At 34.5% G+C, this 13,805-nt stretch overlaps 1 protein-coding gene across 2 annotated transcripts in view; it reads right to left on the bottom strand.

Moving 5' to 3' along the window:
* The window catches only part of si:ch211-197e7.1, a 44,673-nt gene extending 36,129 nt beyond the window's left edge, over positions 1–8,544 (bottom strand). Inside the window, exons 1-5 of one of the 2 annotated variants that reach the window (NM_001444237.1) lie at positions 8,477–8,518; positions 6,780–6,878; positions 1,414–1,525; positions 1,010–1,114; positions 212–319 (exon numbers count right to left, since the gene is read on the bottom strand). In NM_001444237.1, the coding sequence (NP_001431166.1) occupies positions 212–319; positions 1,010–1,114; positions 1,414–1,457 (257 nt within the window). In that variant the 5' untranslated portion in view covers positions 1,458–1,525; positions 6,780–6,878; positions 8,477–8,518. Of the gene's footprint in view, positions 1–211; positions 320–1,009; positions 1,115–1,413; positions 1,526–6,779; positions 6,879–8,476 lie in introns of both variants that reach the window. The other variant, XM_087245653.1, reaches the window with a different exon arrangement.
* Positions 8,545–13,805: the final 5,261 nt, after the last annotated feature.

The following is a 13,805-nucleotide window of genomic DNA, read 5'->3' as shown; positions in this document are numbered from 1 at the left end:
CTTTGTTTCTGTCACTTTTATTTCCATAGTTCATGCATTATCTTTTTTATGCAAGCATACACATCTATCTTTGTTGCCCAGTTTATGCTGAATTAAAAAACTTTAATTGTCATACGTAAAATATATAAGCACAAACTACTATACATATATGCATATTTTTAACATTAAACAAACAGTTCATATGTGAGTAGTAATGTGAAGCACAAAATACCTTTGAGCAGATGATGGTGTTTTCTCTCTGAAGTTTGGTAGAGGATGTTCTTTAGACCGGTCACTCTTCAGAGACACAGAGCTGGACACACATGATCCTGATCTCACACTGAACACACAAACACACCACAGGAATATGAATATATGAATTTGGTCTTTTCATCACTTTCAACAGAACAACTGTTAATGCATTAGATGCAAACTGAACTGCTCTATGTTGAATGTACAGAAGTCTGTGTACTACCAAAAGATTATGCCTCAACTCATTCACCAGAATAAAGATCATTAGGTAGATGACTGTGTGGTATGTTTATTATTTAAAGGAGAAATGGCTTAGATAAGGCAGTCAGGTAACAATTTGAAAGATGAGATAGCACAATTTTCACAACAACTCTGAATTATTGCTATACATTTGCAGCAGAGGAAGAAGAATTGTTTTCCCCCACACCAAATCCACCCCCAGGCCACACCCCCAACAATAACACGACGTCACCCAAGACCATACTATTAGAAAATGGTACTGAATATCCAGATTTTTCAAGGTATCATATAAAAAGTAGAAATGTGTAAGAATTAAGTGGATACACATATTAATAATTTTACAGCAATAAAATCTCATGATGAATACTGAAATTTTGGCAAACAGTCCATGTGTGAGCAATAATGTGAAGCACAAAATAACACAAAATACCTCTGGCCAGATGATGTTGTTTTCTCACTGAACTACTATACATTTATGCATATTTTTAACATTAAACAAACAGTCCATATGTGAGCAGTAATGTAAAGCACAAAATACCTTTGAGCAGATGATGGTGTTTTTTCGCTGAATTTTGGTGGATCTTCTTTTGACCAGTCACTCTTCAGAGACACAGAGCTGGACACACATGATCCAGATCTCACACTGAACACACAAACACACCAGAGGAATAAACTGCAGGACAAACTTCAGTCTCCTTTAAAGGTGCAGTATGTAGGATTGACATATGAATAGTGGTGGAACTAGGTATTGCAGTCCAAATTCAAAATATTGGAGATTTTTTTTTTTTTTTTTTTTTAGTTGACCCCTCTGATGATGACTCACATAAGCAGGTTGCCAGAATAAAGTTGTACAGGACTTAGCAACACAAATAAGTGCATTGTTGTTGGTGTATGTTCATCAGAGAAAGTGTTGAAATAATGATGTAAAAACAGAGTCAATACCTGTGTTTCTCTGAGAGAGAGTCTTTTACTCGCTCCTCTGCCATACTGCAGCTAAAACATCAATGCAGCCATTAGCAGAGCTTTGAGGAAACAATCAGCCGCTGACCATCACCTGGAGATTACATAATGAGGGATAGAACACTTACATAGTTTTCATTATTTAACATCATTCAAAGCACTCCACATGATCCAGTCTACGGCACACCCAAAACATGTGACTAAAATAAGCTGGTTTCAAGCCACATCTAGGGCAACTACCTCTTATTTTATAATCTATGCATACCTGAAACGAGCAGATCTGAACAGATATATCACCCAGGTGAAACTATCGTCCCGTCCACTAAAGACAAATTTATGAATAACTTACCTGATTTTTCTCTATTTCTAATGCAAAATGACCATGTTGTAGTAACAAGCAGTATGTATGCTATCTTTACCAACACATTAAACACTGTGGCACCCATCAAATCAGAAAAGGCTAGAGAGAAGAAAACTACACCATGGTATAACAATTATACTTAAACTCTCAATACAGCAACTCGTACCCTTAAGGCTAAATTAGAGGTCTGCAGAATTGCATACAAAGATAGTATGTCCAGCTATAGGAAGGCTCCAAAATCTTATTTTAAGGTTCTTATTTAACACTGTTGCTAAACTAGCAAATGGTTGTTTTCTGAAGAAAATGTCCCTACGCAAATTAGTAGTGATGTTTTTTTCAGTGATAAAGTAGACTTTACACAGGAAAGAACAGGTTAAACATCTTTTTTTACTTCTGCAGCAAGCAACTGACATGAATACTCATGAGATTCTTCTGTCTGTCCTCGAGACAACAAACAAGTTAGTTTGTTAATAGAATATTTCAAGAAGTAAAAAAAATATATATATAATATTATTTAGTCTGTCAAGATAACTTCAAGTGGTAGCCAATTTTTAATAATTGATTTTATTTTTTATTAATTAATTTAATAAAATTCATCAGCTGGCAGTTAAGGGTTAAATGTAGTTTGTTTAAGGAACATAAGCTTGTTGTTGTTGTTGTTGTTTTTTGCAGTTTTCTTCCTGATCAACTGGAAGGTCTGCTTTAACTTTACTTTCGAGTTCAAGACTCTGTGTTAGGAGTTTTTTTTTTTCAAATGATCTGAAACACTCAAGTCAGACTGATATAGAAAAGTACAAATATTTTCAATAAATTAAAAAGTATACTTGACATTGTGTTTAAATGGTATTTGAGACTGACAACTTCAGGATCAAAAAAATCCCATCATCATTTCCAAGAGTTCATGAGCTCACATTTAGCTGATGATTGATAATTGATGATAATTGAGCCTTAAACAATCATATTCATGTGATCCTCGCAGAATTAGTTCATAAATAAACTTCACGTAAATCTTATCTATGCCAACAGGCCATAAGTCCGTCTCACTATTGCTGTCTTCCAGCCATTATAGCACAGACACCACAAGTGTTGTTCCACACAAGTTGCAAAACTGAAGCTAGTACCAGCCGACAATTAAAAGAACTAAAGCCTTTGCGAAATCTGTCAAAATACAGCACTGGAAGTAACGGGTATAAATGTCTTTCAGCCAAAAATCTAGTTAGGAAGATGAGTAAAAACATAAGCAGAGCCTGTCAGTTTTGTGTATAAGTAGCATACATTTACAGTGCAATAAGCAGACCTTTTTGTCCCATGTTACTTACAATCAAGGAGGCATTCAGCGATTCAACAATAAAAGGCAATACACACCAGAAGTGATATTTATACATAGGAACTGTTAGTGCTCAAAGAAGTAAGTGCTAGTTAGAGTTTGGAGGTTCTTTTTTTTTCTATAAAGAGAGGAGTGTTTCTACAGATGGTTTGTCAAGCCCTCTCACCACTTCTTAAATGCATGTTTTTATATGGAGTTATTACAGGAACGTGTCTGGTGCAAATTTGCTGGTGCAAGTGTTTGATAAAGTGTCAGAGAGATAAAAGAGTGTGTTTTCTATAGGTGGTTTATACAGCCCACTCACCTGTGTGAGGCACACTCAAAATTGATAATGTTTTGGGGTTGTTGTGTGGTGAAGTGGGAAGAGAATAGGAGGGCCTAATTTTTTGTTCAGGTTATAAGAATTGAAATATTACAAATATTTTTAATGTCTTTGACAATTCAAAACATGAGCTGAAAACAGAGACTGTTGACCACAACCCAGCAGGTGGGAATGTGGGAAAAACCAGTTCCTGCTGCATTTGCATCTGAGTCTGCTGAAACTCGGCTTCAACCACGTCAACTCACACATATGGTCATTTCAATGTTTGAATGTTCTAGATTAACCAAAGTGACTTTATCTATCATGTTTCATATCATTTGAAATGTCTCAGTGCGATTGGTACAATGGTCTCATTCTCTCAGAAATAGACTTCAGGCATCTTTTGAACCACTGTGAAGGGTGTGACTTTTCCACAGGCAGCACTAAATGCAAATGCCTTTTGTTATGCACACACCCCCTTCCTTGAGGGAATTCTTGGATTATTTAAGGTAAGGTTTGAGAAAGGCTCAGGGCGATTCTGCTTACCCAGATCAGCCTATATTTTGAAGTCAGGTATGCATCTTTTCATCTTGGATTTGTCTTTGATAATTTGATGTTTTGTATTGATCGTTTATGAATTAAATTATTGAATTGGCATAATACATTTACCTGACTAATAAATTAAGTTTTGAATTATTCAATCCTCGTGTTATTATCACTGGTAAATGTTGTTGTTCATAGCACTACAAGCCACTGTACAGGTTAGTAACGGACTAAAACATGTTAGACGGAGCAGCGTGGCACGCTATACAATGTTGTTAGAGATCTGACTAACATATTGGCATTAATTCAAGTATACTTAGACTGTAAAAGGCCAACTATGAGTTTTTTATTTAGAACAACAAAATATTGTTAAAACTAATCTAAATGTGGGTATTTAGGCCTTCATCTACAAACTTATAATCCTGTGCGATTATTATTAAAATACTTTGTCTTGATTAAGTAGATAACAGATCTATGGGGACCACATAAAAATCTCCTAAATTGAGTAATGTAGGGTTCTGCCTTTTTAGCAGAGTGGTTAATCAACTCTGTTTAATGAATAAGACTGACAAGCTTGTATTAAGAGATTGTATACCCGGCCGGTGCAATACTCGAAACACTATGGGAATCTGAATAAATGAGAATAAGGTATAATAACTGTAGGAACTCATCGGCATTTTTCAGTGGTCAACACAAGTTGAATCTGAAATCTTGGGCATCTCCAATGGTCTCATTCATTGAACTAGCTTGAGGGCTTATACCATCAGGATAACAGAGCGCCAATTGATTTTGGGCTCCTCTGACCAGTACTTCTCCGCAGATGTTCTGGTACCCTTCGGCTAACTAGCCAATGATTAATTAAATCAGTTAAATTAAAACACAATGGCCCTTACAGGATCTTCAGCGGAAACCATTTCACGAGACTTTTGATTGACTCCTGGTCATGTGCTCGCCTTGGGCACATCCTGCTAGAAGCACAATTTCGTAGAGACAAAGAGATCTCTAGAAACATTACTGCATATGAACAAAAGCTAATCTCTTAATGTTAGAACTAAGGCAGATGTATCTTTGAATAATATGCCATAATGTTCCTCATATGCTGTTTATTCCAATCAACCAGGTTAATCAATGTGTTGTTTTAACCCTTATAACAGAGAAAAATAATCTGTATGTGTCTGAAATGTATGATGTCTGGTATTGAACGAAAGCTAGTGACATTTGCAATACGAAAGAATATTCAATCATAATCTAAAATAATGTGAAAGGAAACAAAATAATCTTCTCAATGTTTTATAATTGGAGTCAGATAAAACGAGGATAAATATATTAATATTCTAAACAACCTCATACTAAAATTGGAGTCAGATATGAGTTAAGTTTAATATAAATCAACATTGTGCACTGGAAAGACCATGCAGTGAACCTTCATCCACCAGTGGATACCGTCATTGGACCAACTGGCTGGACCCTACAAGGTGATCTCGGAAGAGATGTGTTTTTACCTGTTTTAATACCAGTGAATCAGCAGACTTTGTGGGAATGGGAAGATCATTCCATCGGTAATGTTTTGTAAAGTGACTTGTAGACTCTTTGTGATGGTACCACAAGGAAATGCTTTCTCACTAACCAAAAGCCCCTGGATGGTATGTAGACCTTCAGCAGCAGGTGGAGGTAAGAGGATGCAGTGCCAGTGGCTGTCCTGTAAGCGAGCATCACTGAATTGAACTTGATGCAATCCTCTACTGGTAACCAATGCAGAGAGGTAAAGAGAGGTGTTACACTCCAGTTGGGCTCACTGAAGACCTGATGAAGAATCTTACGATTCATCATATCAAAAGCAGCAGACGGGTTCAGTAGAAATGATTATTTAGAGCCTGCTTGGGGAATGAGGTTACCCAGGTCTGCTTAAAGATGGTTGGGAATGAGTGGAGTAAAGTGTTTATGGTGTGGGTTAGGGCCGGCACTATGGTTAGGGAAATGTTCTGGAGGATGTGTGAGAGAATTGGATTCAGAGGTGGAAACAAAATGCAACGTCCCCACAACGTTGGAATAAAACATCAATCTGACGTCATGTTAATGTCTTGTGACGGCTGGGTGTTTAAGGCCATTTGGGTCATCATACAGTAAACATCCGTCATCTTCTCATCAGTGACATCATCTAAACAGGCTCTAAGTCAATGCGTGTAAAGATTTTGGACCTCTTCTTGGACATTTTTAATGTTTCCAAACAGTTCGCTGCTATTCTAAATCGCCCATGTCTTGAGGTAGTTCATTATGATGTGATTTACCTTCTATGTGCGATATGACTGGACAGGAATCACAGGACAAATTTTTCTATCCCCATTGACAAGAGAAATCTGTGAGAAACACGTAAACCCGGGACATGAAGCTCTAAGTGGTGATTGGAACCAATTTGAATGTATAATTGAAGAGTATGAGAGCAGATATAAATCAAAACTGTAAATTGATTCATAAACAATAAATGTGACCTGTTTATAATTAGAAATAGTCTAAATTTTCCTTTTATTGGCAAAATCATTAAAAAAGTTGTTTTTAATCAGGTTATCAAGTTCTTAAACTTCAGGGGGTGTTTAGACAATTTTCAATCTGGTTTCAAAGCACATCACAGTACAGAGAGCGCCCTTATAATGATAATCAATGATATACGCCTAAATACAGATTCAGGTAAAATAACAGTGTTGGTATTGCTCGATCTCAGTGCTGCATTTGACACTGTCGATCACAGCATACTTCTGAATAGGCTGGAAAACTGGGTTGGGCTGTCTGGCACGGTCCTCAAATGGTTCAGATCTTACCTTAAAGGTAAAGGTTACCATGTGAGTATAGGTGATCACAGGTCGAGGTGGACACCCATGACATGTGCAGTCCCACAAGGCTCGATTCTGGCACCTCTCCTGTTAGCCAAATAATGAGAAAGAACAACATCTCTTACCACAGCTATGCTGATGACACACAGATCTACCTAACCCAGGGGTGGGCAAACTCAATCCTGGAGGGCCGGTGTCCTGCACAGTTTAGCTCCAACTCTTATCGCACTTATCTGCTAATAAACTTCAAGTGATCTTGAAGACACTGATTAGCATGTTCAGGTGTGTTGGAGCTAAACTTTGCAGGTCTCCGGCCCTCCAGGATCGAGTTTGCCCACTCCTGACCTAGCCTTACTGCCTAATGACTACAGCCCCATTGACACCCTCTGCCAGTGCATTGATGAAATTAACAGTTGGATGTGCCAAAACTTTCTTCAGTTAAACAAAGAGAAAACTCAAATTATTGTGTTTGGGAACAGAGATGAGGTTCTCAAGGTGAATGTGTACCTTGGCATTAATGGTCAAACAACAAAAAATAAGGTCAAGAATCTTGGTGTGACTCTGGAGTCAGATCTGAGTTTCAACAGTCATGTCAAAGCAGTCAGTAAATCAGCATACTATCATCTCAAAAACATAGCAAGAATCAGATGCTTTGTTTCCAGTGAAGACTTAGAGAAAATTGTTCATGCTTTTATCAGCAGCAGGGTGGATTACTGTAACGGCCTCCTCACTGGTCTTTCTGAATTTCCAGTGTATGATATGTGGTATATAAATAAACTTGCCTTGCCTTAATTTGATGGTCACTTAAAATTTGAGTCAAATTAAATTCAGAGCAGAAAACAAAGATTTCAGAAGCTCTAGAAAAGACTTACAGGCATTTAAACTTCGACCAGATTACATTCCAGGACTGATAGAATGTGCTCATGTGCAGTGTGTATTAACCCTCAAGAGACTAAAGCAGCTATTGATACCAACCAAAAGCAAAACTGTATTGTTTTAGATAATCCAGTATTGGTGCATATCAAAATACCTATATATTTGACAACATTACTGCAGGTATATCCTGAAATATTAATGACTGTGGGCGAGTCATCAAACCAAAACCACTGCAGCTGAAAATATTCATACTGTTTCTCTAAACACAAGTGTGCTAATAGAATATTTCAAGAAGATATAAAAGGTATTTGAGATTAAATCTGAGAGGTCTCTTAAAAATACTCAAAGCAGTATTGAACCTATAAAAGATGATTAAATAGTTTGTCATGATATTTTTATTTATTTAGTTAGTACTAAAAGCGCGTCAAGCTGACAGTTAAGGGTTAAATGCAGATTGTATAAGAAACATCAGCTTGTTTTTCAGGAGAGCTTCTTCCTGTTCAACTGGAACATCTGGTTTAACTTTACTTTCGAGTTTGAAACTCTCAGTGTTTAAAATTATGTTTTGTGCTGAATGATCTGAAATGATCAAGTCACCATGATATAGAACAGTACAAACATTTTCACGGGATTGAAATTAAAGTGTTTTTGATACAAAGTTCAAATGACTGTTTTGAAAAAAATCAAAAGTTTGTTTAATCAAAAGTTTGAGGCTTTGATCTTCAGGATCAGACATTTAAATCACACTCACACATAAAACCCCTTCATCATCTCCACAAATCAGCGTAATGTAGAAGTGTTAAACTCACATGCAGAAGTACAGACGCTCTTGTGCAGCAGGAACACGATCTGAGCTCTTTCACTCTTTCAGTTCACTAAATAACACATGTGTGATTTACAGGTATATCCTGAAATATTAGTGGCGCTGACATGAATATTTATCATATTCTCCTGACTGTGGGTGTGTCTTCAAGACAACACACAAACCACTGGAACTTAAAATATTTGTGAACATGAAAGTTTTTTTTATGTTTTTTAGTACAGCCTAAGAAAACAATTCTGTTAATGCATGTCAGTTTTTAAATACAATATATATATATATATATATATATATATATATATATATATATATATATATATATATATATATATAGTGCAACAGAAATATATACTTCTGGAGCTTTTCAGACATGTAATACATGTTACATATGGCTGCTGTATTTTGTTGTCTATTTTTAAACACTTAAAATTGGTCTTTAAAATTTGGTATTTATTTTCCAATAAACTTCAATTTATTTTAGTCCAACCCTGTTTCAGCTGTAGTTTAAAATGTCTTGAGGAAATAGTTTGCTCCCTTCACATTCCTCCAGCCAATCACACTCAATGCTGCAGTTTGTAATACAAAGCATTTTTATTATTAAATATCACTGCAGTTCATTTCATATGTCACTAATTGCACAATAACACTAACACAATCATTTAAATATGCTACGTAAATCAGTCTACAGAGCAACGACCAAGTTTTCAAGTTTACCCACCCAATAACTTGTTTTCAGGTTATTTTTATTTTAAGACCATGAGCTACAAGTCAAAACAAATTCGATATGCTGTAATATATTTAATGTTGTTTAATTTTGCATAAGCAAAGAGCAGTATAGCCTTAATTACACATTTTTAAAAGATTGTGAGAGGTTTCTCGGTTGATCCGCTGTAATTGCACTTAAACACTATATACCTATTCCATTTATAACACTGCAAACTTGACTTCGCAGGCTGGTCATCTTTAAATGCAAAAGGCATTTATTATACCTAGACTGCTGCTGCATATGGGATGTTTCTCTACACAACTGTAAAAGTGCGCTTTTTAGCAATGTCAAAATGAAAGCAAACATTCAAAGGGCTATGCGTTGTCAATTTTAGCTTAATTGTAATCATAGTAATAATAATATTAATGAATAAATTAAAATATTATTTATAGTGTAGCCTACTGTGGGACTGTGCAGTGAACTATTTATTTTTATTAAAACATTTTATTAGGCTACATCTTCCCGAACAACTAATGTGAAAATGACTGGCAGTTGAGTCTCTGCTAAAATTTATTTAACAGCAAATTTCTTCTGCGTTTCTTCCTTTTAGAGCTCAAGAGAGTTGTGTTTAAAGATTTATTTGACCAAAACATGTAATTAATTAAGCTGATCATCTCATGTCACCCACTTTTCTCCCTTGTGAGTTGAGTGCGCCTCCATCGCCGTGTCCACGTTTTATTTTCGGGCGCACCTGACCTGACGCGGGGACCGGATCTCTGGACTATAGGACTAGCTTTAATCTCACAATTTTCATAATTTAATTGCTATATATATATATATATATATATATATATATATATATATATATATATATATATATATATATATATATATATATATATATATATCATATATTTTAAAATATTTAAATGTGTGTTCTAAAGGTTGGAACGACGGGAGAGTTTGTAATTAATGACAGAAATAATTTTAAGTTTTTACTTATCCCCTATGCCCTATTAATTTAGAACAATATAACATTTAAACATTGAATGATTAAAAATAAAAAAGCATTAAGATCATCTTTCTTAGGTGTAATTTGCTTTTTACCTATATTTACAGTTTAGTTTTAGCGATCTTCATATTTACAGTTGTGCTCCCTTTGCAGTGCACTTTAAAAACACTGATGTCATTTTGAACATAGCCTTAAGTTAAAGCTATAGGTGACCTATTATTTAAAAGCGGAATTTATGTTACATCTCCAAAGCTTGTGAAAACAAAAAGCATACGTGAATTCTTTTGATTTATATAGGTTATTTATTAAATATCTGTATGACACGGGCCTGCCGGTTAGAACTTTCTGCTCTGGTTTACAAGTGTCAAATTGTAAAAGTAGACTTTTCTAAAAATAAATAAACAATACCCTACTTATTATTATTATTATTATTATTAATAATAATAATAACAAGAAGAAGAAGAATCTCCATTATCATAATTAATATTATTATTAAAAAAAATTATTTCTAATACACAAAAATAAAAATAATAGTTATTATCATCATAGTCATCATTATTATTATTATTATTATTAAATTATTATTTTTTAATTTCCTAATATATAATAAATATTAAATTTCATTTTATAATAAATCGCCTAGTATTTATTTATTCATATGATTTATTTGCAGAATCTGGGGGCAACACAACTAATTTGTACATGCACCTTTAACGCACCTACTTGATGTTTAACTCTGGGTGGGTCGCCGGTAGATAAGATCAATAGCCATAAATCCGCAATGCATACTCTCATTTTAAAAATCACGCGACCATCATCTTACAATTTTAAATAATAAATAATCTTATTTATTAAAACGAGTGATGAAGCAATGCAGCGCCATTAATAAGCCTAGCCAACTGCAGAGAAACAAAGCAACCATTGCGGCATCCGCAGTAATTACTTTTTCCGAAGTTCAGCTCTTCTTTTTTGCACTTGTTTATTATGCGTTTATTGTTAAAAAATCAATAATGAATAGGCCGACAGGAGTGTATTCTGTGTGTGTGCGTATGTTATCACTGAACAGAAAGTTGCTTTGTCTGTCTGGCAATATTTCGGCTTTTAATCGAATGAAAAGTTAATTTAGATGAGTCAATATTTTTTAAAAAATGCAGTAAAGTAACTTTGACATGAGGCCACACTAGAATCTGGGGTCTGATCTCATCTCGTTCTCTCTCGCTGTCATCCAGACACTTGATACAGACGCCACACAGTCCCAAAACGGTACCAGCTGACAGGTAGAATAGCTGAAGCTTTTGCGAAATCTGTCAAAATACAGCGCTTAAATTAACAGGCATATGTCTTTGAGCCAAAAAAGTCTTTCTGTAGGATATGTAAAAACGCAAGAGCCAGTGTAGAAGTTGTGTCGCCTACTAATTATATTTATTCTAATAAAATGAAAACCAAAATAAACAATTCATTGCATTTTTTGTTTGATAAAAATATACAGAAACGAAAAAAATCAAAGGGTGGCTAGTTTTTATTAATGTGTTTTAATATTAATAAAAATATGCTCAGCCTATTTAAGCTTAATGGTTACACCGCCAATAAATGTCTCAGTCATTTAAAACATGCAATTCATAACACACCAGCAGGGCTGCGTTTCTCAAACAACTCACCACTGCACTATCATACGATGCATTGTTTGGGGAAAGAACTAGTGACGAATGTTTCCCAAAATTCTCTGTCGCTTACCCATCTCTTGAACCACGTTAGTTATAGCGTAAAAGGCCCATATATTTTAAACGGGGAGAAACTACTTTTTTAAAAAAAGAACCCCATCATTTATTTGTGCAAATAATATTGTTTTACAAGCACGCATTTAAAATAAAAATACTAAAAATATTAGTTTTGCCAAAAACATGCACTCGCTTTTTATATTAACTGACATATATATTAATGCCACATATAGATCCAATGTTTCCTTTACTAATATTATTGAGAATGTGACATATACTAAATCAAATCACTTACAAAAGCTAACACGTATTCTATATTCATATATTAATCATATGAATAAATGAATAATGAGGCTATTTATTATAAAATGTATTTTTTATTATATATTAGGAAATGAAAAAAATCCTAATTTAATCATAATATTAATAATACCAATGATGATCATGATGAGGATGATGATGTCTGAAAGATAACATTATTAGCGTGAAAAACAAATTCATATATATTCATTCATATATATATATATATATATATATATATATATATATATATATATATATATATATATTAGCAATAAACTGTAGTATGGTTCAAAAGCATATTTTTACTATAGTTTTTTCATGCGAGTAGCTTACAGTTGTTACGTCAATGGCAGAAAATATATTTCAGTTCAGTAGAAAACTTATTTCTCCTTTGTATTATAGTATCAATTTAAAAAATGCAGATTTCCTTTATGTCTCACATTCATATTTTTTATTTCCTGTTCTCCATCTTGATTTTATGAGTCACCAGAATCTCTTGATTACACCCAAAGTTCTGCTGATAATTTTTTTTTTGCAAGCATTCACTTTAATAAGTCAATAACAGATTATTAATATCAAATTAAAGATCATTTCACCAAGCTCATACCACAGTGCTAAAAAACATGATGCTTTTGATTTATACAACTAACAATCTCCCTAATAGAGCATGTGCTGACTACTGACAATTTGTAAAGGTAAAAAACAATATAAGTACTGTTCAGTAACACTCTTTTTACTAATACGGTTCAAGTATAATTGAATAAGACTCCCAATTTATGAATAGTTAACTGGTAATCTGGAACCTTCAACCTTCATTAAAATATCAATTGTTAAAAAAAGTTATATTACTGAATAAAAAGAGTTAATATATGGACAACTACTATACATTTGTCTTCTTTTGATACACAATTTTAAACATGTGGTTAAAAACTTATCTTAATTAATGGCTTAAAATTATCTTTTATATTTTTTTGGTAGGCCAGAGAAAAAGTTGGCAGGACAAGTAAAAATCTTTTCCTCTGGCCACACCAGGCCAGTAGAAAAAAATCTTAAGTGTTGAGCCCTGTTGACTAATTCTCATTCTCATTAAAATTCAAATGTGCATGGTTTTAAGATATTACTTTCGATTATATATATATATATATATATATATATATATATATATATATATATATATATAATGTAGGTAACACTTTCTTTTACAACCCGCAAAGTACCGCGTTGTTGTAAATGAGGGCGATGCCAACCCTCTTGTGCACCACCAGAGGGAACCATCGCCAGAATTCTGATTCGACTCACGGACTCAAAATCCCATAAGCCCTGCTACCTGGCACTGATTACGGTCCAGGTGCAACTCATCAGCTCTCGTGTATATATACCACACTCACGCTCCGGTTCGTTGCGAAGTCTTGATTTGCCTGGCTGTCATTTCTGAGCGTTCCATACTCCCTGCTTCGGACTGATCTGTGTTTCTGACCCTGTGCTTGTTCTACGATTACGAAAGACATCTGCCTGCCCCTGATCTCCAGCCTGTTATTCTGACCAGTAAGATATCTGCCTGCCTTTGAACTTTTGCCTG

The sequence above is a fragment of the Danio rerio genome, chromosome 4 (assembly GCF_052040795.2).
Source record: "Danio rerio strain M-AB ecotype USA chromosome 4, GRCz13ab, whole genome shotgun sequence".
NCBI classification, from domain to species: domain Eukaryota; kingdom Metazoa; phylum Chordata; class Actinopteri; order Cypriniformes; family Danionidae; genus Danio; species Danio rerio.
The sequence above is the reverse complement of the archived record's forward strand: the minus strand, read 5'-3'. Positions and strand labels throughout refer to the sequence as shown.